The 25,147-nt window shown below is 40.8% G+C and overlaps 1 protein-coding gene across 3 annotated transcripts in view; it reads left to right on the forward strand.

Moving 5' to 3' along the window:
- The window catches only part of STK31 (serine/threonine kinase 31), a 5,081,810-nt gene that overhangs the window by 281,322 nt on the left and 4,775,341 nt on the right, over positions 1-25,147 (forward strand). For all 3 annotated transcript variants that reach the window (XM_044067546.1, XM_044067547.1, XM_044067545.1), the window contains exon 2: positions 5,321-5,360. In XM_044067546.1, the coding sequence (XP_043923481.1) occupies positions 5,321-5,360 (40 nt within the window). The remainder of the gene's footprint in view (positions 1-5,320; positions 5,361-25,147) is intronic.

Raw genomic sequence — 25,147 nt, forward strand, 5'->3', positions numbered from 1 at the left:
AAGTCCTTACCTCAGGGAACAGTGACAGTTCAGACAGACAACATGTCCGTGGTCTGGTACATAAACAAGCAAGGGGGAACCAGATCTTACCCGTTAAGCAGAGAGGCCCTCAGAATTTGGCAATGGGCAAAGTCCACTGGACGCTTTCTGATAGGAACGCACATCCCAGGGACTTCCAATGTAATCGCGGACGGGCTGAGCAGAGCCATCCTGTTCCCTCACGAGTGGTCCCTCAAACCTCGAGTGGTGGAAGAGGTCTTCCGCAGATGGGGCCAGCCTTGCTGCAACCTGTTTGCATCCCCATTGAATGCCAAATGCAGAAGCTACTTTGCCCTGTTACCCCCTCCGGGGGGTGTCCGCAGGGACGCACTGGTACACGATTGGCCCCCGGGTCTCCTTTACGCTTTTCCTCCTATTCCACTAATTCCCAGGTTCTTGCAGAAAGCCAAACATCTGGACAGGACCATAATACTGATAGGCCCATTCTGGCCTCGACAAATCTGGTTTCCCTTCCTTCAATCTCATCAAGTGGAGGAACCATGGATGCTGGATCTGGAGCCAGAGCTGTTGACACATTTGTCGGGAGTTCCTTACACCTTCCTCAAGTCCCTCAAACTGACAGCTTGGCTGCTCCGCTTCCCATCTTAGCCAGGTCGGAGTTACTATCCCCTGCAGTACAACAAATTATTGTATCTTCTCACAAACCATCTACAAGGAAAATTGTACAACAGCAAATGGAATCGTTTTGCGCACTGGGCCTCCAAACAAGGTATAGATCCATTCGGGGCTCCAGTACACAAGATACTAGATTTTTCTTACCATACTTTTTCAAGAAGGTGCATCAACGTCCACGATAAGGGTTCAATTGGCGGCTATATCCAATTTTCATATTGGCCGCGAAGATGGTTCTCCTGTCCCACAGGCTTTGTAAAGCCTTCATGAAAGGTACCTTTCACCTCCGTCCCCCCTTTCGTAATCCAGTAGCCCCTTGGAATCTTAATCTCATGCTGTCACAACTCATGTTGCCCCCATTTGAACCAGCAGCCACAATTCCGTTAAAATTTCTTTCGTGGAAAACACTTTTTCTGGGTGCCATCACTTCCGCCAGGAGAGTTTCAGAGTTGCAGGCTCTATCTATCCGACCCCCGTACATGATTTTTCATCCAGATAGAGTAACCTTGCGCACCAATCCATCCTTCCTTTCAAAGGTTTGTTCGATTCAAAACGTCAATCAGTCTATCGAACTACCTACCTTCTTCAAAAACCATTCCAATAAGTTAGAATACACATTGCACAAATTGGACGTTCACAGGCAGCTGAGATTTTACTTACATAGGACAAAAGAATAAAGAAAGTCAGACCAACTATTTGTCTCATATGCTGACCAAAGGAAAGGACAGGCAGTAACGAAGGTTACCTTATCCAAGTGGCTCTCAGATTGCATAAATTTTGTATATGCTGAATCGAAACAGCAACTCCCTTTCAAACCCAGAGCTCATTCTACAGGGGCGATCGCTTCCTCTTCAGCCCATACCGCTCGTTTGCCTTTAGATACCATTTGTGCAGCAGCAACTTGGGCAAAACCACATACTTTTATCGCCCACTATAAACTAGACAAAAGCTCCAGGGACAGGGCGACGTTTGGTTCCACTGTACTCAGGAATGTTATCCCTTGAGCCACCCAGGAAAAAGGAGCTAGGAACGCTACCCGTGTGTAAGAACAAACGGCGAGATTGAACAATTTCACATTAAGAAGTTATGTTCTTACCATAACGTTCCATGTGAATTGTTCATCTCGCCTTTGTTCTTACATTCCCCCCCTCCATCCCCCGTCCTGCGGTCTGAGAGAACGGGTTCGACTGAATTCCTTTTCAGTCTTTTCTAGATATTGTTAGCATTCAGCTTATTCTTGTACATTAGTAATGGCATCTTTTCTCCTCTATTTGAGGGCAGGGTTCCAGACAGTGTGTAGTATCTGTTTATAAGTGTTCAAGACACAGTTCTAAAGGGATTCTTCTGGTATAGCAAACTAGATCTGAGGGTTAGCACCTGAGGATCATGGGATATTACTGTACCTCGAGCTTTCTCGAAGATGCGGAGCTAGTGATGCGGCCGACTCGGAGCCGAGGATCGGCTCCGAACCCATGTGTAAGAACAAAGGCGAGATGAACAATTCACGTGGAACGTTATGGTAAGAACATAACTTCTTATTTTCCATCTGTAAAATTTGAATATCAGTTTGAGTCTCTGCCTCTAGATGGAGTTTGTCCTTCTGTATTGTCCTTAGGTCATGAAAAGCTGTTAAAACACATTTTAAGTGTAATGGTATGCTTCACTGTCAAGATGTTTGTCTTGTGCTCACCAAGAGCTTTCCTACAAGTCTGTTGAATCCGTTTTAAATCTTTCTCTAATTTTTTGGTATCGAACAGTGTCATGTAACCTATTCCATTCGTGACAATAGATCTCCTAAATGTTTACGATATCAAATTTGGGCAAAGCTTGCAAGTGTGCAAGAAAATCGGTGACAGTTTGTATTATATCAGGTAAAGGCATGACTGCAGAAGATTCTTGTAACTTTTATATCTGAGGAACTAGCAGCACTAGAATCAAGCATATCCTGTGCAACAAGAGGCTAAATCTTTTGTATGATTTGTATGCTATACTCTTATGACAATATAGACATATTTGTGGAAATTTACTGTCACACAAGACATGTCTTTTTTTGAATAACCTATGATTTGGTAATATATTGAGAATAGACTTTTATCCATTTACAGATACAACTTTTATCTAATTTCTGTGCATTAAAAATTCCAGATTTACATTTTATGTCTGACATAGAAGATTTAAACCATGCTACTAAATAAGGCAAGACCTTGTCAGGTGTGTATCATTTGTCTACCTGTACAGGATGTGGGCATTTCAAGCGAATGTCTTTAATGGCATCCATGTTATAACTGTGAAGAATTTACCATATTTTTCACAAATAAACAAGATGATCATGCTGAAGTCACTCTGGAAAAAGATGGCCTTCCTCAACAGATGAATTAATGGTGGAACATTGCAGGACAGCTACTACGGCATTTATTTTTTATTTATTTTGTTTTACATTTGTTGACCGGGCTAGTCTAGCTGGATATATGTCCATTTTCAGTAGAGGCCCGAGGAGAAAAGCTCCACAACAGCTGTATACAACTAATATACATGAGTAAATATAGACATAAGGGGATACTAATCAAAAATTATACATAGTAACAAAAAAACCCTACGAGTTAGGCTTATTTACATTACATAACAAAAAAGGAACAGCAACGAGGAAAGGACATATAACTTGGTATATAGAATAATAGGTACAAGACAAAAATAGACACTTTTGACAGCAGAGTTTTAAAGCAGAAAACTTAGTAAACTAGAAAGGTTAGTTGCGACAGAGTTTCAGCCAGGATTGGTGCATGGACACAGCCATTATGAATTAAGGAAGGTTTTTAGATGCTTTCTGAACAGTGGAGTAGATGAAAGGGATACAAGATTACTTGGAAGTTTATTCCAAAGGATTCCAATGGTGTTAGTAAATAGAGAATCACCTGATTTGTTATTGGATTTTAGGGTTGCAGCTAGTCATTTATTAGCTTGAGCGTAGGGTACTTAGATTTTTATATGGGTTGATCAAGTTAGAGAGAATGGGAGTATTTGTAGGATGATGCAAGATTTTGTGGGTGATGGTTAGTTGCTGAAAAAGAAGCTGGTTTTACAGTTCCCGTGTCCACGAAAATGAAGCACTGGAAACTGTCGACCTGTTGAAATAATGTAGAAAGAGTATGGCCATATGAAAAATTAACTGCTGGTAACAGATAAAAAAGGTCAGGCCAGCGGCTCGCCACCATTAAATTTTATACTGGCAGAAGTGACCCGACTGAACAGCGTACTACTGTATCCATTATTATTCATTTGTATCAGTACAAAATCTTGCCAAGCAGTTAAGACAGTTATTTCAATTCTATTATAACATATCTAGAATAAAAATCTTTTAAACAGGATCGATGCACAATCAATGCATCTCTGAAGAAGGGAAAACAGTGTCCAGTTTATATACCCATTCCACGGCAGCAAATGTTGCTTTTCAATGTCCTTCGGGTTTGCATAACTGGTTTCTGTTTTTGTCCTCCTTTGGTTATTTTTCATTTTTGTATCTGAAGACTTTACGGAAAGTCACCGTTTAGCAACGTCCTTATAACAGGATGCCATTTGCAGTAATGTTTAGCCTACAATAAGTTTTTTCAGTAAAAGCTAACTAAGCATGTTTCATTCTTGGCAGGTGTCTGCTATTTAACCATTTACTTCAATTTTGCATTTCATGTTTGCTTAAGCACTTGTCTGTTTTTAACTTTTGCTATTTAGCCTTGCAGTTTCTTCTTTTTTGGAAAGAGACATTTATTTCAAAACCTCGTATTTGTAAGAACATACTTCATAATTGCTTTGGGGAAAATATTTAATGTTATATAATATCTGTCAATAGTCAGTGTTGAAAAACACTTTAGTTGCATTGCAGTGGAGGTAGTTTTCTAGCACAGAGGCCCAGTCATTGCTTTTTGATGCTTCACAAATGACTCCTCAGCCATTGATAGCATGGAAGTTCTACTGTAAGGGGGAGCTCTTCTACGTTATCATTGTAGTCCTGACCAGCACCAAATGCAGCAACTTCTCTTCCCTCATCTCTCTCTGGGAATGACATACTTGAGTTCTGAAGAGGACTGACTTGCCTTGTGGTAAAAGCGGAGGGCAAGTAACTTAGAAATGTTTAACATGCTGAGTTGTTTCAGTCCTGCTGGTTGATGTGAGGATGTTCCCAATTTTATCCTGATCTGTTTTGGTATGTTAAGCAGTAACTGCTTGACTTGAAGTAGTATGAAATTTTAGACTCCAAGAAAAGTTCTTTCTTTACAAATTTTGTAAAGATTTTTTTTTCCAAACATTATCTCAGAATGTAATTGAGGAGCTAGAAGTGGTCACATGGCTCCTGAACCTTGCAAGATCTCATTATGTGGTCAATATGCCTGAAAGGTTAATTAACCTTGTTTAGCGTGTTCCAAACATGCTTTCTATATTTTACTGCTCTGCACTGTAGAAAGCAGTTAAAAATGTCTAAAGCTGTTTGAAATCAAATTGCAAAGAACTTTGAATAATGGTAACCATTCATGGTTTTCTATATCCTCAAGTTAGTAGGACAAAATTTATTAGAAGTGCAGCATTTGTATAGAACTCTTTTGTTACTTGAAGGCAGTGTAGGCATTCCATGTAACTATTGATATTTTGATTTCAGGATGTGGTCAGAATGGATGGAGAAGTGGTTCAAGGAAAAGGTGAGTGTTACAGATAACTTTACTGTTGTTGCAGTTTTGTGTGTAGCAGTTTTTCCTTTGTAAATCTTATTTTTCTTTTGTGGGGGAGAGGAGTTTGCATTTTTCTTGTGCAAGTCCAGGCCTGGCAACATGGTTGCTTCAGTGCACTTGGATTGCCTTGTTTCTTAAGTAGGTTGTAGCTCTTGTATGCAGTAGTAGCTCTTGTATGCAGTAATACTGGAGAATGAAGTGTTATGATATACGGCCAAATGCAGATGAGGTAACAATCTTTGGCAACTCTCTACTTCTAAAGATGTCATCTCCCCAGAAGTAGGGTCCCTGCAGGTTGTGAGGTTTAGTGCTCTAATGGCCTTCACCAATTGTAAAAATATTCTTTACAGTATTCATGTAGGATGTTGAGCAATGATTAAAATGTGGAAAAAACACACACTGAAGCCCTTTGAGGGGTTAATTGACGTAATTTCCCACTTAATTTCTTGCTTTTTACATAGACTGTTGTCCCAGACCCTCATTGAAGATTTTAGAAATATCACCGTAGAACATATTCTTTATTTGTAAATAACTTGTGTTCTTTTTCTTCCTTAAAAGAATTCCCTCCTAAAGAAGCAGTCGAAAAATTTCCTTTATTTGGCTTGATGGTATGGCTGGTAGCATGTCAGTGGTTCAGTAGATAGCACTTCCAGCCTGATGCGCAAGAAGATCAGAAGATTATAGGGTAGAGCACATACCAGATGCTTGGCTTCACACAGGCTTGATATTCTAGTGCTGACATTGTAGTGCAATACAAGTGAAATGCTGTCTTCTAATGGTGCCTTCCTTCAGATGAGATGTTAAATGGAAGTCTCAAATTTCCTGAGTTGGTGGCACTTAAAGAACTGTTGCACTTAAAACAGGGCCTTTTATAAAATGGAGTATTGTGTTCAGGTTATTGCCCAGTTATAACCAGGATGATGTTTGAGAAGTGGATGCCAATAAATTCACCTAAAGAGTGAAGCTCTTAAGTGAATCTTGATCATGTCAAGAAGTCTTGCAGCTTCCCAGGTTATGATTGGAAAGACCCCCATTGTAGTTCTTTGTAGTTCATGAAGCTTTAGTGCTCCCATGGAATAGAAGAGTTAGACAGTGTATGGACAGTAAATGTTTTACAGTTTAAACAAGAAGGAACACACTAAAAGTTGTCATGTAGATTGGCCACCCAAGAAGAGCATCAGGAAGCACAAACACTTTGCTCGGACTTGGGGGGGGGGGGTCTGTGCCATGTGCTTAATGGCTTTCTGATGCTGTTCTGCTGTGGCTACTGAGCACTGTTAAGTGCAAGTCTAGTGCTTGTATTGGCAGTCTCCACCAATTTTGGAACATGTGCACTCCATGCAGTACATGACTTAAAATCAATCCTGCATGTATATGTTTACAGCAACATGTTATTGCTGCCATTACAATTCACATTAATTAGATAAATGTATTCCACAGTCTCTTTCGTTCAACAAAACCTTTTTTATACCATTTGTCTCATTTTAAATGTGTGGTGTGTGTTTTCTTCATGTAATCCAAAACAAATACTTCAATATTACTTAGCCCTCTTCTGTTATTGTAGATCCCCTCATTTTTTACATACCATGTAAAGATGGTATTAACTTTTTTATGGTTGCATACTCTTTCCTCAATTTGTATTTCAGCAGCCTTTATTGGATGTGTATGTATCAAAGTTAAAGACAAAAAGTCTTAGCTTTTTTGAATAATTAATGCTGTGTAATTTCCTGTGGACAGAGCTTCTGTGAATAGCTTTATTGATCTTTACTACCAAAATATTTTTTCATTCTTCCTGAAAATTCTGTGCTATGGCTTCTCTGTTCCATTTCTGTTTTTCAGATTTATTATAACTGAGTTTTTGACACTGGGCATTTATCTCCAACAGTAGTAGGCCTAAGACTGACAAGTTTTAGCCTAGCACTTAAAAACTTTAACTGTCTATCTTAGTCTATTCCCCTTTACTCATAATTCTAAGCACCCAAGGACTCAACTGCAGATATCTGTAGATATGTGCAAAAAAAGCACTATTCAGCAGCCCTAGGCTACAGATTTCACTGCTGTGTTTGTGAAATGATTTTTTTTTCCTTATTTGATTTAAAAGTCCCTTGATTTTTCTCTACGTCCTATGGTATGAGACTTATACTAATCCTTTTTAATTTCTAATTTAATTCATCTGTCTTGTCTTCCCTTTCCAGTTAATAACTAGGCCATTGGCATGCTTTTGTGCTTTCCCCTTTTCCCTTGGACAGTTATCTTTTGGATTTTTGTGCTAGAGTGACTAAGCAAAATAGAAAAGGAACCAGTGCAGGGGTTTCTGTAAATGTAATCAATGTAGGGATAAAATCTGGATGGATATGAGCTGTCTTGTGCTTGGGAGCTGTCCAACTTAAAGTAGACTGTTCAGTTTTTCAAAAATTTTAGTGCTAGGATTGTGGCAGACAAGAGAATTAAACTTATTGGTAAAAACATTTTGACTCTTGATCCAACTTTATTGGTGTCATTCTGAACAAAGGACCAGCTTGTTTTAGAGAAGCTCACTCTTTACGTTTGTGTCATCTTCTCCAGCTAGATTTGTGACTACCATGGTTTCTGCCATCATGGCTATCGCCTCAAACCCTCAGGAGTCATCAGGCACCTTTGTCTCTGTGTTAAGAAACGGGATAGGCAGTTTCTCATCTGAGAAATAGCTGTCCAGGCTTCCTTCTGCTGCTTCTGTCCTTTTTTTTTTTTTTTTTTGCAGTTCTGCTCGGCTTGACTGGGTGCAGGTGACACTTCAAGGTCCTTCACCCTTATGGTATCCTTTCAGCCCCAACAAGACATAACTGTGGGCCAAAAATTCAGCTGACCTGCAGCCCAAGGTTAGGTGATGGTGATCTTGGGGTCAGTGCAGTCCAGCATACAGGGGTTCTTAATGTGGACAGACTCCTTTTTTTGGTGCCGGTGAGCTCTGCTCCTGTAACCTTGATGCCAGTGTTGCATGTCACTAAGTTCTTAGTGATTGACACCGGTTTGGGTGACTTTGACAATTTCTAAACATATAGTTTTGGTGCCACTATCAGTGTTGGTATTTTACTTGTGCCCTGTTCCAGACGTTCCTCCTTTTGACTTCAGTGACTGGAACATCACACTTATTTGACACGAGTGTGTCATGTTTGACAGACTGACAGTGGAGGTGCAGTCAACTTTGGCCTTTTGAGAGGTGGATATGCCTCAATCTATTCCTATTCTTTCTCTAGTGCCAGACTTTGAGGATGTATCTAATGCCTTTAACAACCCTGATTCATAACCTTCAATTCCCAAAAAAGGCAGATAGTTTGAGAAACCTTGAAAAGCATAGCATGCACATGTTATGATGATCTGTAATAAAACTAATCAAAGCTCTAAATTATTAGAGTATTTTGTGAACTTACTTGACAGTCTCCTGATGTGGCTTAAAAGAAGAGGCTTATGTACTACTTGTGTAACTTTGCAGGGGAAAATTTTTAGAAGTGTTAGGTGTACTAAGTGACAGCTTACTTCTACTGCTGGCTGTAAGGCTTCTTTTTTTGCTACAGTATGGCTACTTACACCAGTCCTGCTGTTCCTTCCTCCAATGTACTTAACAAAAAAAAAAAAAAAAGTTAAAGTATGAGCTGTTGCTGGTTCATCAGACCACTTACTAGTTTCTTTGAATCTCTCTGTGTAGCCTTGCTAGCCACTATGGACTTGTGCTCAGGTGCATCTTGTTCAGCTGTTCCAGTGTTTGATGTAGGCATGGGAGAACCATCTATTTTAGATAATGGAGACACCCTGATTGGGTCTTCATTGGGTAGCCAGGGAAAGAGACCTCTTGCTAGGGATGATATCCCTTCTCCTTCGTAGTCTCTTCAAAAGATGTCCCTAGAAAGAAGAAAGAGAAAGTTAATTGCGGTTATAAGAAGGTTTCCATGTCAAAATAGGATGAAATTATCTTAGCTTGTAGTTTGCTGCAACAGAAGTCTAATCATTGATGTTAAAGACCTCATTCTATTTTTTTCCACTACTCCTAAGCAAGGAGATATTTGTTCAGATCCTGATATGGACAGAGACATTATTTCACCTGAGGGTTCCACAGCCCAAGACTCTCCGACCTTAGAAAGTGATCCTGAGCTTGAACAGATGGAGTTTTTCTCCACATTTGAGGATGTTTGGGAACAAGTGGATGCACCCCCTGTATTGGGCAGATATGATTTAGAGATAAAGAAGTTTTGCACACTGCATCATTCCCTCTATTTTGCCAGCATATAAAGGTGCTTTTAATACTGCCTGAAAAGCTCCTGACTCTCTGCCATTGGTACCAAAAAAAGGGATGCATGAGGTAAATTAATGCAGGCAGTTTCTAGGATTTTTCAGGTTCCTAAGCTTTTTTCTTCCTCCAAATCCTGTACTCCTTTTTAAAAGACAAAACAAACAAGCACTGTTTCTTGGCCAACAGACACACCAACAAGATGGAAGCCGAGGAGTCTAATGAAAATCTCGATATGCTTTTTTTTTTTTGTTTTTTTGTTTTTTTTCCCCCCAGTCAGTTGCTGTCTTTAGAATGACTATCCCAGAATCCAAGCCACCTACCCACCTCCTGCACCATTTCTAACTCTTTCAAAGCAGCTGACGCTGTATGCTCCCTTTAGCCAATACACTGTTTCAGACAGATGTGTTTTGGAGGAGGTGATTTAGGAGGGATACCATCGGCAGTGGATAGTCCCCCCCCCCCCCAGTCAAATGGAATCGTTTCCTCTAGTGCTCCAAACCATGTTGACTGCAGGAGTCGTAGAACATGATGTTAAGTTATCCATCTCTCTTTCGTTCTTGCTGTTAGGGTTTGGAGCCGATTCCTGGCTCTGACTCTGCCATCTTCTATAGCTCAAGAACTGTTTACTGGCTCGAGGCTACCCCTTATCCCAGAATGCCCAGAGTCAGCTACCCAGATTTCGTTTGCCGCTTCAGCTGCGAGGTTGCTTTATTACTGGCTCAGGCTTAGTATAGTTTTTTTCTATTATAATTGTTTATTCTTAAAAATTTGTCAAGTATCATCAAGTTTTTGTTAAACTAGATATAGTACTTTTTCCCTTATCGCTTTCTTGTATGTTTTTAGCTTTGTTGGCCGCCGTTCCATAACTCGGAGGCCTTTCCTTCCCCTGAACTCATTTAAATTAGAGAATCCCCCCCCCCCCCCCCCCTTAGGACAGTCGTTTAAATTAGAGGCTCTCCTTTCTATTCCTTAACTTAAAAAAAAAAAAAAAAAAAAAAAATTTTTTTTTAGTTTACTAGTATAACATTTTTCTTATTGTTATTGTGGTTCTTTAGTTTGTTAGAAAAATGTCTAAAGATACCAAGGTGTCTGGCTTCAAAAAGTGACCCATGCTGTCAGAAAATGTCTCTGACAGACGGGCACACTAGTTGTGTATATTGTTTGGGCGCTGTTCTCCTGCAGGACTCCTGTTCTATATGTCATGCTTTTTGTCCAAGGGTCCTGCAGGAGTGCAAAAACAAATTAATCCTTGGGGGATTATTGAAGCCTCAGGATTCTCCGGCTAAAAGTACTCAGACAGCGAAATCCCCTAAGTCTGTCAAGCCATCGGCTCCACCTTTGGAGCAGACTCCTTTACTTGACCAACCAAGTATGTCGGCGGACAACAACTCAGTCGGCTCCATCTGATATTTCGGAGCTGTAAGAGACTGAGGTCTCCGTCCTTGGAGCCCATCCACTCGGCAGCTCAGTCACCCTTGTTAGAGTGAACGTAGGCGCCATTCTTCCCAGTCCTCTTGATCCTCTAAATTATCGGATCATGATGTGGAGAGAGTAGCAAGTAGGTTGCTTCAGTCACAGGAACTGGCAAAATTACTGTCCAGCCCACCTCAACATCTGCTCCAACCGCTTCTATTTCCGTTTCCTCCTTTGACTATTTTTAGTTCTGAGCCGGAGACCATGGATCTGCAGGTAGTAGAACAGTCTGCGCCGATAATCTCTCCTTTGGTTGCAACGTCTGCTCCGATCACCTCTATTGTACCTTCTATCAAGGGATCTGGGTGCCCGGGGCGCTCTCGTCTGCTCCAGGGGGGGGGAGTGGCATCGGACCCTTGTCCAATCTCGTTCTCCTCCTCAGAGCTTTGGCGCAGGTAAGCTCTGCTCCCACATTGGCCTCGGAGCAGCACCCTGGACGTGGAGGATGACGCTTGTTTCTTCGGAGACAGAGCTTTCTCTGCCTAGAGGTCGGGATGCCTTCGAGGTCATGCAGAGTGTGCTGTCCCCCCGAAACAGCTCTGCTGCCAGCTCCATCGGCTCCTCCCCCCGTGGTGTCTGTTCCAACCTCTACTCCTCCTCCAGACCCCAAGCTTAGGGAACCTATGCCCCAGGACACCCCTTTGGGTGATCCCTCTTCTTCCGAAGCCTCCCTTGATCTCTCAGAAGAGCCTCCCCGGAAGAAGTGCAAGAGGAAGCACATAGACTCACGGAGTCTCTCAACTCTAATACAGACATGGATGAATCGGAAGGGTCCCCAAGGTCCCTCACTGAATATGTTTCCTTTTCAGACATCCTGGAAATGCTTAGACAGAGGAGGGACTGGACTTCCCTAGCCCTTACAGAGGACGAGTTTGTATACCTGGACACATTCGGTTCCCGACCTTCCACCTCCTGGGTATCGCCTCCTTTCGATCCACTCATGTCTGTAGGGGCTCGGAAGGCTTGGTCAGCTCCAGATTCTGTGAAACCTACTCCAAGGAGACCAAACAAATGTATTGCAGCCCCCTAGGACAAACCATTCCTCTCCAAAGGTGTGTCCATTGATGCCATGGTGGTACCAGCAGCCACCAAGAAAGAGTTAGCAGAAACCTCTTCATCTGTTCATCCTCCAAAGAGTCTCAGACAATGGACAGATATGGAAAGTGAATGTTTGCTTCAGCGACCTTTTCAAAGAGGTCCCTGAACTATCTATGCCATTTTACGCATCTTCAAAGGTTTCTCCTGAAAGAGCTTGGAGATGCCCTTCAAGATCCTACAGCTGAGGGAGTACCAGCCAAATTAGCTTCTCAGCTTGCGACTCAATTCCATAGTCGACTCCTCCATGAGGCTGATGTCCTATGCAGCCGATGGAGTGAGTAGAGCCACAGGGACAGGTGTGGCTCTCAGGAGACGTGCTTGGATGTGGCTGTGTCAGTTTGCAGAACCCTTTCAAGCGTCCTTCACCAATACTCCCTTTGATGCTTCTTTTCTCTTTGGGCCTCAAGTGAAAGGCACGTTGACCAGGTGTGAGCAGGAAAGCAAGACTCTCTCTGCCGTGGGAGTCTGTTTTTCCACCCCTTCCAGACCTTATCCCAAGGGTCAGAAGAGCGGAAAGATGTGGTTCCGAAAATCCCAGGGACCCTTGCCTGACACACGGTGATTTTTTTCCCCCCAGGGTCAGAGGGGGAAAACAATAACAGACATCGCCCTTGTGGCAGGGGGGGACCGCAAAACCAGGGGGATAGAGAAACTCTCTCTGCCAAGCCCTTCCAGCATCCCTGAAGGGTTGCCAGACTGCTCACTTCTGGAGGCAGTCAGGGGAAGACTTTCACTGTACCCAAAAGCCTGGCAAAATATAACAAGAGACAGATGGGGTACTATCCATTATATCCGGAGGTTACAAAATTCCCTTTCATCAATCCCCCATAGAATCAAAAATGTCCATCCCAGATGTCCCACCCAATCTGAGGGATCGAGCAGTCAAAGAAGTTTCAAGACTGCTAGAAAAAAGAGCCATTCAAGAAGTCCCCGCAGACCAACTAGGATCCGGAACTTACTCAAGATTCTTTTTAGTACCAAAAAAGAGAGGGCACTGGAGACCAGTACTGGATCTCAGCAGATTGAACCAATCTGTACAAAAAGAAAAGTTCCGGATGGTGACACTGCAGTCCATTTTCCCTTTTCTGGGTCAGGATAATTGGATGTGCTCGATTAGATCTTCAGGATGTGTACTACCATAGCAAGATGGACAGACACTCCAGGAGATTTCTACCCTTCTGGGTAGGGGCCAGTCATTACCAGTTCAGAGCTCTGCCCTTGGTTAACACCCTGGGAGGTGTTAACCAAGTGTATGGCAGTAGTCACGGCTCACCTAAGGCATCAAGGATTCCAGGTGTTTCCCTATCTAGACTGGCTCCTGACTGCTACCACCAGACATAAACTCTTAGAGGCACGGGATTATACAGTCACATCATGCACTCAACTAGGCATTACAGTAAATTTCGAAAAATCTGCCTTGTTGCCCTGTCAGTCTATCACATACATAGGAGCAGAATTAAACTCAAAAGAAATGTTTGCAAGATTACCACACTAGTTTCCACTATTCGTCAACAAGTGTTAATTTTAATGCAGAGCAAAAGGATTCAAGTCAGATATGTCCTCCAAGCTCTAGGCTCCATGGCAGCTGCCATTCTTCTTGTCCCATTAGTGTGTTTCCACATGAGAATCCTTCAGTGGCTTCTTTTCACGCAGTGGTCTTTCCAGGAGCTATCCTTGTCTCACATGATCCTCATCACAGAAACCTGCAAAAGGCACCTTTCTTGGTGGATGGTCTCCCCACTAGTAGTTCAGGGCAGACCTTTCATACAACCCCCTCCGGTAGCCACAGTGACCATGGATGCCTCCCTGATAGGGTGGGGGGGCATTATCTAGGCAGGACAGTCCAAGGCCCTTGGCAACATCACGAGTACCATCTGCATATCAGTGTCCTAGAAATAAGTGGTGCTCTTAGCGTTGCATGCCCTTCGAAACTCTCTTCCTTCTGGGACCATTGCAATCCAAACGGACAACATGTCAGTGGTGTGGTACATAAACAAACAGGGCAGAACCAGGTCTTACCCCTTGTGTCGAGAAGCACTCAGACTGTGGCAATGGGTGATTTCCTCCCAACGTTTTCTGATAGCAACGCACATCCCTAGGAAATCCAACATCATAGTGGACAGGCTCAGCAGAGCTATCCTCATGCCTCACGAGTGGTCTCTAAATCAGGAAGTTGTGGATCGTATCTTCCGCAAATGGGGACAGTCTTGCTGCGATCTATTTGCCACTCCTGTCAACAAATGCAGCAGCTACTTCTCCCTACTTCCTCTTCCAGGTCATATACCCAGAGATGCTCTAGTCCATGATTGGCCTCAGGGACTCCTTTACGCCTTTCACCCTTTTCCCCTAATACCAAGACTCATACAGAAAGCAAAATCGTTGGGTTGCAAAATGATCCTCATTGCCCCATATTGGCCTTGGCAGATATGGTTCCCATTCCTGCATGTCCACATTCTGGATCAACTGTGGATTCTGGACCTGGTTCCAGATCTGATTCATCAATCAGGTGGATTGCACCAATCTCTTCAAACTCTCCAGCTTACAGCTTGGTTATTCCACTTCCAACCTTAGCAAGGCTTTCCAGAGTCTCCCCAGCAGTCCATGATAGTTTCCTCACATAAGTCTACTATGAGGAAAACGTATGCTAGTAAATGGAAACAGTTTTTTTACTGGGCAGAATGTAGAAATTTGGATCCTTTCTCAGCCCCAGTCCATGAAATTCTTGAATTTCTAGCACAACTCTTTCAGTCTGGTGCGGCTTCCGCTACCATTAGAGTACAGCTAGCTGCCATTTCTAATTTTCATATAGGTATGTTTAATTCTAGCATTATGTCTCATAAGCTCCACAAGGCCTTCGAGAGGAACATCTCTTCTTAGACCCCCAGTTAGAGATCCTTCTCCTCCTTGGGATCTCAATTTAGTTTTAGCTTCCTTAATTTTGCCTCCTTTTGAACTGGCAGCATCATGTTCCTTAAAATTTCTTTCTTGGAAGACACTTTTTCTGGTTGCTATCACTTCATCTAGACGTGTCTCAGAACTTCAAGCACTGTGTTCATCTTCTTTACCTGGAGTTTGACAAGGACAGAGTTTCTCTGAGGACCAATCCATCCTTTATTCCTAAAGTCTGCTCAGAGAACAATTTAAATCAATCCATAGATCTCCCAGTTTTCTTTCTCAATCACAGCAACAAGGCAGAATACAAGCTCCACCAATTGGATGTGCACAGACAATTGTGTTTTTATCTCCATAGAACTAAGAAAGTCAGACCAGTTATTTCTTCCTTATGCTTTCAACAAACAAGGCCTACCAGTTTCTAAGATGACCTTCTCCAGATGGTTATCTGATACTATTGCCTTTATTTATCAGTTACGAAATAGAGCTACCAGCTAAACCAAAAGGTCATTCTACTAGAGCTGTAAGCCACCTCTGTAGCCTTTCAGTCTAGGTTGCCCATAGACTCAATCTGTGCAGCTGCCACTTGGGCAAGCCATCATACTTTTATCTCTCATTACAAGGTGGATATGGTCTCCCGGAGCAGAGCTTCCTTTGGTTCTACTGTTCTGAATAGTCTGTTCCAATGAGCCACCTGGGATTTTAGGTGCTAGGGATGCTGTCCCAAACAGCAAGAATGAAGGTGAGATGGACAGCTTAACATAAAGAAGTTATGTACCTACCATAATGTTCCATGTTAGTTGTCTTCATCTTGCCTTCCTCCTTGCGTCCCTCCCTCCTTCCCCCTTCTTAGAGGATTGAGAGGAGTTTTTTGCTTTCACTGGCTGAGTATCTTTTATTACTTCACATGCCAGGTATTTTGACTTTCCTTGTTTAGGTGTATTGGACAACCAGTTTTTAGGTAACTGGTTACTCTACTTATGTCTAGTGTGCGCTGTCACAAATGAGATTTGAGTAGCTGACGCAGGGCATTCTGGAATAAGGGGTAGCCTCGAGCCAGTAAACAGCTCTCGAGCTATAGAAGATGGCAGAGTCTGAGCAGAGGATCGGCTCCGAACCCCCAAACAGTAAGAAGGAAGGTGAGATGAAAACTACTAACATGGAACGTTATGGTAGGTACATAACTTATTTTTCCTGTACATCAAGTGGGAAAAGGCTTTTATTCCATAATATCTCTTGGAGACCAATTTTAGATCTTTCTTTAAATCTTTTTGTAAAAATTCCATAGTTCAGGATGTTGATCCTTCAAGCAGTGTTGCCTCTGATCTCGGATAATAATTTTATGGAAGGGATGTAGCCAAAGAATTTAATTTTGTAGTCACATGCTGTTATTGATATCCTCCAGCCCACCTGGCAGTTAATTTTTTTTTTTTGACATGCCCCTCCAGCATTTAAATATCTGCATCACTTCCTCCTCTAAAGTATTAAATATATATTTTATCAATTTAGGTAACTCTTATTGGGTGCCTTAATGTAGACAGTTGTGAACATTTTATGGCCTAAAATGTATGTTTTTTTCTGTCTAGAAAATTGTACTCTAGTACAAAGAATATGCCTAGCTGCACTCTTGCTTTATGGTAGTTTTAGGCCTCAGAGGCTTTCCATCACATTCCAGTAGCAAACAGCTTAGAGATTTCTAAGATTGTGTGCCTGGGTCACATTATCAATGCATTACCCTTTGGGCTGACAGTTTCACTAAGACAAAGTGTCCATTCCCAGTAGTGGCCCACTGCAAATCACATGATATCCACATTTTTACTTATTTAAGCAACTTGCTTATTTGTACAGTCTTTTCTCACTTGTGAGGAGTCCTTAAAGGTTTCTTCCCTACTAGAACATCTTGGATTCCAGATAAGTATTCAGAAAGATAACCATTTGAAATATCAGGGACTGGCTGAAAAAACAGACTTACCTATACCAAGTTTGAGATGGCCATTTCACAGAATATTCCATTTTTTCTGAGGTATGGTGATCTTAGAGTTGGTGTATACAAGTTTGAGGGAGTGGGCAAGGGCTCTTTACCCCTGTAAAAAGTTTTAAAGGAGAAGAGCGATGTTTAAGATTCACTCTTCCCCTGTATTTTCTTTCTTTTTTTTTTTTTGGCTTGTTGGCACTCTGCATTTCGGTTGCTGACATTTCAACAGGGAGCCATTCAAAAATTCTCCTTTAGTGTGTCACGCACGATTGCAATTCTCTGCCTAACGGACACTGCTTCAAAAGGGTTTCCTTCCCCAAAGGTGGATTTGTATCGGAAAGTTTTCCAGAACTTTTCTTGCCAGTCTCAAGCTAAGCCTAGAGAATTTCAGAATATTAGGCCTCATGGCTTCTGTATCACTGCTGCAGTAGCCTAATCTTTGAGTTGTATCCTGCCAAGGATATAACAGCTGGCCAGCTTCCAAACCTTCAGGGCACCCTTCACTCTGGAAATGAGCTGTCTAAAAATATGGGCATGGGCACTAAGCCATTTAGAGCTTTCCTGCTGCCATTGAGAGAGCTCCTGTGTAGGCTTTTCAGGATTGATAGTTGGCCAGTGCTGTTCTGTTGCTGGGCAGATAGTTTCCCTTTGGGGGGAGCCCTTCTACATCTTAAATTTGTTTAAATATGTTTTCCTTGTTAGAAAAGTTGCTTTTTATCTAGGAGTTAGTGTTTTAAAGGACTGTCATAAGACTTAATGGTACTTTTAAAAACAGGAGGGCACTTTTTTTCTTGTCAGATTAAAAGTTGTTTGAACCACTGTAAAACTACCTTTTCTGTGGATACACTGTATTTAGTTGTGGGGCTGACAGAGTATATTAAATTGCTTTTACGGGGGAACATTAACTCTTTTGGACTTTTGAATTTTTACTGGCTTGTGCTGCTTGGTTTCCCTGGGAAAGAGGCACTATTTTTTACTTGACCATGGAACAAGCCGCCTGTTCCATGGTTAGTCCTTCCAGCCATAAACAGAAAACGCTAAGCAAGCAGCCTTTGCCACCACAGCAGGTTTGCATTTTGCCCTCAGATGCAGTGGGTGACTCTGCTGTAGCCAAAGCTGGTTCCTCAGACAACTCATCTTTTACTGGGTTGCCCTCAGTGGGCAAGGGAGAAACACCTTTGTCAGTCCTGAGAGAAAGGGCAGAGAAGTCTTTCCTGGTAAGTTAAAATGTGCTTATTCCTGGGGAAGCTGCTGCTGCCATTAACTTGGCTGGCTTCAGTTTTCCTGTCAAAAATAAACTGAAAACTAAATGTCTATCTGTTCCTGTTAAAATGTTCCCAGACAGGAGTAGTTAGGTCTATCTCAGGGCCTTGTTCAGACTACTGATCCTTATAAGTTGGTTTCCTGTAGAGATTCAAGATGCTGAATCTGGGACAGATGCAAGGTTTTCGCCTTGGATTTCTGAGCAGTCTGTGTGGAGAAAGTGGTATCTGATTATCCCCGTGGCAGATTCTCTTTCTGTGAGACTGTTTCCAGAATGTGTCAGTGTTTTCAGTGGAAAAAGCACTGAAGTTCCTTAGTTCCTCAGAAAATACTATGAGCTGTTGCAAATGGAATTTCTTTAACATTTTCTCATCCCTCCTGTGCTATCAGCATTGGAGGATGGGTGTCTCTCTGCTTGCAGTTTCCCTGATATTCAGCCTGCTGCCAAAAAGAACTGTAGTTTTTTACATACTGATCCCAAACCTGATCCAGCAGCTATAGCTGTAGTTAATACAACTGTTGCTAAGCATTTAGTTAATTCTAATCCTTTTCTGACAAGGATGGTGGAATAATTAAGCATAGAGGGAAAGTGTATAATTCTGCAACTTTGATTTTCACAATTTTTAATTGTCAGGCTGATATATTAAACTTTATTCTTACTAATTGCGAAAGTGTGAGGAATGTTTTGTCTGCAGTTTTTTTTCTTTTGTGTTAACAGTCTGCTTTAAATGCTTTAGATTCTTTTATCTCACAGGTGACAACACATTGTTTAAAGTATGTATATGACACTGATGTTTTGACTGTGGCTGCTGGTACTGTATTGAAGAGTTGCCTGGCTGCATTCTCCGAACCTCCGAGATGATGTAAAAAACTAAGACTTTAAATTACCCTTTGGAGAATTTTTGGAGCCCGCCCTGCTCAAGAGGTCATCAAAAAAAAAGTGATGAAAAGGATAGGCTGATTCAGGAAATCTCTAAAGATTTTTCAGCCCTCCTTTTCCAGATTTTCCAATGGATTCTGTACCCTCTCTTCCAGTTGTGCTAAGAAACAAAATAAACAGTCTTAATTAAAATGCTGGTAAACAGATGTTTAAGAAGCAGTGGCAAGGGATTTCCAAAAGGAGGGCAGGACCCCCCCCCCCCCCCCAAAAAAAAAAAAAGACAAAGGACTATTTAAGAGGCCATATCTCTTCTCCCCTTTCTCTTTCAAGGAGTAATTCCTCATCTTACAGCTCAGACTCCTCTTTTTCTCCCTGTCCTCAAACTTGTATTGCTGCAGGGAGTAATAGAACCAGTTCCTCTTTCCTAATTAGGGATTTTTTTTTAAGGATGTTTTTGTGCTAAAGAGAGAGAATGCCTGAAGACCAATTCTGGATCATTCTTTCCTAAACTAATTTGTGATGGTGTTCAAGTTCAAAATGCTGTTGCTCCTCTTCCATCATTCAAGTTTTCTAAACTGTACTAAATTTAAAAAGATGCATATCACTTTTTATCCAGACTTCAGGCATTTCTTTAGGTATTGTATGTCTGGATCACATTCAGTTCTCTGCTTTACTCGTTGGACTATCCACTCCACCAAGATTATTCATAAAGTGTCTGACTCCAGTTATAGTTTATTGTAGGCTGTAGGGTATCCACATTTTTCCATGTTAAGACTACTTGCTTATCTCTGCATATTCGCTTTCAAAGTGCCAGGAATCTCTCACTTGGTTAAAATCTCTTACACAGATTGGGATTCCAAGAGAACATTCAGAAGTCTTGACTCCTTTCCACAGATTTGTGTTCCTGGAGTGTCTACTAGATACTTTAATTCAAAGAGCTTTTCTTTCACAGGAAAAAAATAAGTTTATATCTTTAACTGGCTCTACATTTTTCCATTCAGACTTTGGTCACTGCAGGGGACTCGCAACATCTGTGATTCTCATGATATCCTGGCAAGACTTCATATGGGAAATCTACAGTGGTGTATGAAGTCTCCCTTTGGGTCCCATCACCAACACCCATTATTTATTTATTTTACATTTGTTGACTGGGAATGTCTGACTGGGCCAGTAGTCCTTTTTCAGCAGAGGCCTGGGGAGAAAAGCTCCACACAGAGAACAATTACAGATACGTTTGGGTAGAGTGCTTATACAGCATCACAGTGCATGCGTAGATACAGGGGTCTGAATGGAGAGATGAAAAGTCAACAGGTAAAGGAGAGTAGTAGTGCTGAAATTTAATTCATCCTCAAGTCTTGTTGAGTACATTCACAAGGTGGACCATGTCTTTCTCAAAATCTCACCAAGGCGACACTGATATGTAGACTGTATTTATATACCCTATATCATGGACAGAAGTAGGTCATAAACTAAAAAAGATAGGTGGGTGCACAAGACCCAGGATAAAAATGTGCCCAATCCTGGTAGGCGCACTGGTGCCAGGACTGGAAAAGATGGTGTAGAATCCTCAAAGTACAGAAGCATTCCTACAGTGGGGCCAGGCCCAGGGGCAGGATCCACCCCCCCCCCCGTTGTAGAAGGAAGTAGCAGTCCACAAAAACTGATACGCCAAAGACGAGCCATAAAGTTGATAAAGTAGACTGTTGAGGATAAGAAATTATGCATTGTTACTATTATGCAAAAAGCCCAGAATTTCCAGACACAAGATATACAAAATGATTGAGAGAAATTAAAGAAAAATATTTATGCAAGAAAAACTGTCAGAAGCCTTAAATGAAAATTTGTTTCATTAATACAACGGATTTGTGAAACAGTATATAGATCAAGAAACCTTTATCTGTTTAGAAAAAAAAGCATCTGAGGAAGTGCGAAAATATAAACCACAAAACCAAGAGATATTTGAGAAGTATAAAAAAGAAATATGGACATGGGAAAGAGAGATTTGATATGGTGCAATATTTATCCAAAGGGGAAAGCCAAATTAATCAATGTAAAGAAGGCAGCCCCAAAGATACTTGAAGAAAAATACAGGCAAAGGCATCCGGAAAATTTCACAAAAAAATAGTATCACAAAGATAGAACGTAGAAAAGATCATCAGTAAAGTAGAAGTTAAAAAAAAAATAAAAGTTGAAGTTATGAAGTGCCTGCGAAGTAGAAGATTTGATGTAGAAGGCCTAACACGGATTTTGTCACAGCAGGATGGAGCGAGTCCCTGAAGCAGGGAGAAACGTGAAGATCAAGAAACATCTGAAGTAGTACAGACATGGGAAAGAGAGATTTAATATGGTGCAATGTTTATGCAAAGGAGAACGCAAAACTAACCTGTACAAAAAGAGCAGCACCAAAGATGTCTGAAGAGGAAATGTATAGAGAGAGAAACGGCTTCAGGTAAAACCCAGGTGCACAAAACCAGAAATATAAAGAACCAAAAATACACGGGGGTACCACACAATAGCGTCTTTAATAACACACAAAAAATAAAACAGTGGTGAGCGCTTTCGCAAAACTAATTGCTTCATCAGACAAGGAAATAAAACACTCCATTACTTATATACAGATGGAACCATTGACTCAATCACTGATATCCTAGGTCAATTAAGGCATTAAAGCTATATAAAACTTATATAAAACTTATATAAAACTTATAAATGTAGAAAAGGCTGCATATAGAGAAAACTGCATATAAAAGACTGCGTATAAAAAAACTGCATGTAAATGCATATAAAAACTGCATACAAAACTACTGGTAAAAAAATAAGTAATATGCATAGATGTAAACTCCATAAATACTGTAGCTATGAAAGACGTAGAATAAAAAAGCTAAAAATCTGGATCTAGTCATAAAATTATGTATCTGTAATATGTATGTATAACTAAAAGTAGTCTGTCTCTAAAATGTGAATAAATATAAAAATGAATATAGTGGGTGCCCAAAATTAAACATGTTTGAGACGTCTTGCTTTCAAGAAAGGAACCAAGGAAGTAGAGCCATTAAGGCCTGGATATTTATCTGCATTCAATTTAATAATCCATCTCTGTTCACAGCTTTCAGTAAAATTTTCTATATCCCCTTTAATGTTTTTGTGTATGCGCTGTAGCACAAAAAACTTGGAGTGTGAATTATCTGTATTAATAATATGCTGGGCGAGTGCATTAGTAGGTTTCTTATTTTTGACATCCCGAAGATGTTCTAGAATTCTGTCTTTAAGAAATCTATTCGTTTTACCCACATAAAACACCGGACATTTCTGACAAAAACAATAGACAACATCAGTGCTCTTGCAATCAGCGTAAGTATTAAGCTGTAACTGAAAATGCTTGGTGGAGTGGACATAAGTATTTATGCTGTAAGTATAGGGGCAGGCACTGCATGACCTGCAAGGAAAAGTGCCCTGACGTGAAGAAGGGATGACTTTCTTAGGCACTTCCTTGTTACATAACTGCTTCTTGAGTGACATATTGTTCTTGAAACTGAATAGTGGATCTTTACGGGTAATAACCTGCAACTGTGGTACCTGTTGTAGTAGGTGCCAATGTTTCTTAATGACGTCAACGTATTGGTTGACGTCACTCGCAAACTGTAACACTACTCTAAATTCATTATGTGGCCTAGAGTTTATGTTAAATGGATTATTACATGGAACTACCTCGTTGTTGTTGAAATAAGGTCTACATTTAGTTGATCTCATATGCCATGCATCAGATATAGTTTTATCAATTTCATCAGGTTGGTATCCTCTAGCTATAAACTCAAATTTTAAATTATTTAATGCTAGTTGTGCATCCTCGTCATCATGTAATCTTAGTGTCCTATAAACTTGCCCTTTTAATACATTTCTCGGGATGTGCCTGGGATGCATACTAGTTTTGTGTAGGTATGTGTTCTTTCTGGTTGGTTTGTGGAAGATTCTACTCTTAAGACGGTTAAATTCAGCTTTAGCTAGATGTACATCAAGAAAATCAATCTCAGCTGCAGATAGCCGGTATGTGAATTTTAAAGTGTCAGTGGTGGTATGCAGATAATTAACAAAAGATGCAAAATCTAAACCATTGCCATTCCATAGAATAAAAACGTCGTCCACAAAACGTACATACCATAGCACTTGATGTAAGAAAGGATTCAACCCGGAGAGTATATGTGTTTCTTCCCAGCAATCCATGTATTGTACCTTCAACAAAGATGGATAAGGGCTCTGTGCACCACCCAGCCCCTGACACTATGGGACACATTGGTGGTAAGACCAGGTCTTTATGTACCTTAGGTAAACCATAAATTCTAGGTATAGTGGGTCTGAGGACATTAAAGTACTTTAAATAATGGTTAGTCTATCAATCCAGTAATAAGAAGATCAAACATATAAGAAATGACACTTTAAAAGTATGGTCAATGCTATTATTGATAGAGACTGATTTATAAGTTTCATTGTTAAGTAAAAGTTTATACATTTGTTGTAGATACAATTGTTTATCTAATAAAACGCCTCCTCCTTTATCAGCCTCTCTAATAACTAATGACTGCAGATTCTTTAACTCTTGTAAGGCTCTTTGTTCGTTAGGAGTGAGATTACTAAAGTAATAGTCACTAGAATCATGCTCACCTATGTCTCTGAAAGATAGTTCACAGATATCTAGAAAGGTAGTTCACAGATATCTAGAAACTTTTGAACACCTGGTGGGGTATTCGGGATAAAACTACTAGGCACATCAGTCCTTGTTCCTGACTCATTAGGAAACACAGATTTCAATGATAAATTTCTGCCTAGTAGCTTTAAGTCTTTAATCATTTCTGTTACATTGGCGTTTTTTGCTGGTATAAAGGACAAACCTTTGTTCAATAAATTAATTTGGTCAGTATTAAGTTCAAAAGAAGAAATGTTTATGACCAAACCTGTATCTAAGTTCTTCTCCTTTTGGGTGTTTGGCCTGCTCCCTCTTGCTGATTCAGCCTGGCTGGCTGTCCTCTGTATTGCTGGTTTTTTGTAAAAGTCTTGTAGGGAAAGGTTGCCTTCAGAGAGAAATCTCCTTTCTTCAAAGAGTCTAAAAAAAAATGCTTTCAGTATTTCTTCCTGCTCGTCTCAGCACTAGCTGTTGTAGAAGAGTTTACATGCAGTTTTTTATACGCAGTCTTTTATATGCAGTTTTCTCTATATGCAGCCTTTTCTACATTTATAAGTTTTATATAAGTTTTATATAGCTTTAATGCCTTAATTGACCTATGACATCAGTGATTGAGTCAATGGTTCCATCTGTATATAAGTAATGGAGTGTTTTATTTCCTTGTCTGATGAAGCATTAGTTTTGCGAAAGCGCTCACCACTGTTTTATTTTTTGTGTTATTAAAGACGCTATTGTGTGGTACCCTGGTGTATTTTTGGTTCTTTATATGTCTGAAGAGAAATACAGACAAAGGAATCCAGACATGGAAAACTTTACAATACAAAAAATAAGACTGAGGAAAAGTAGGAAAAGATTAGCAATGGCGACGTTAAATAAATAGAAACTGAGGTTATGGAGTATCTGCAAAGTGAAGGATTTAGTGTAGAAAATCTAATTCAGAAAGAACCACAACAGGATAGAGTAATGGATGTCTAAATTAAGGGGAAACCAGTAGAAAAGGAAGCAATTGGTCAGGTGCCATATGATAATTTGGACCCTTCCACATAAAATAAGTATAAACATTCACCTGAAGCTAGACAAGAAGGAACGGAACAGGAAACTGTGAAAACTCTGATGCAGTCCATCTTGAGGAGTGCTAGACCAGTGAGTTCCCATATGATAGAGCAACGGATGGCACAGGAGGAAATTGATGAGACTGTGTCGCAGGAAGATGCTATAGAACATTCTATAG

Source organism: Protopterus annectens, chromosome 3.part1 (assembly GCF_019279795.1).
Source record: "Protopterus annectens isolate FY-2018-M chromosome 3.part1, PAN1.0, whole genome shotgun sequence".
Classification (NCBI taxonomy): Eukaryota; Metazoa; Chordata; order Ceratodontiformes; family Protopteridae; genus Protopterus; species Protopterus annectens.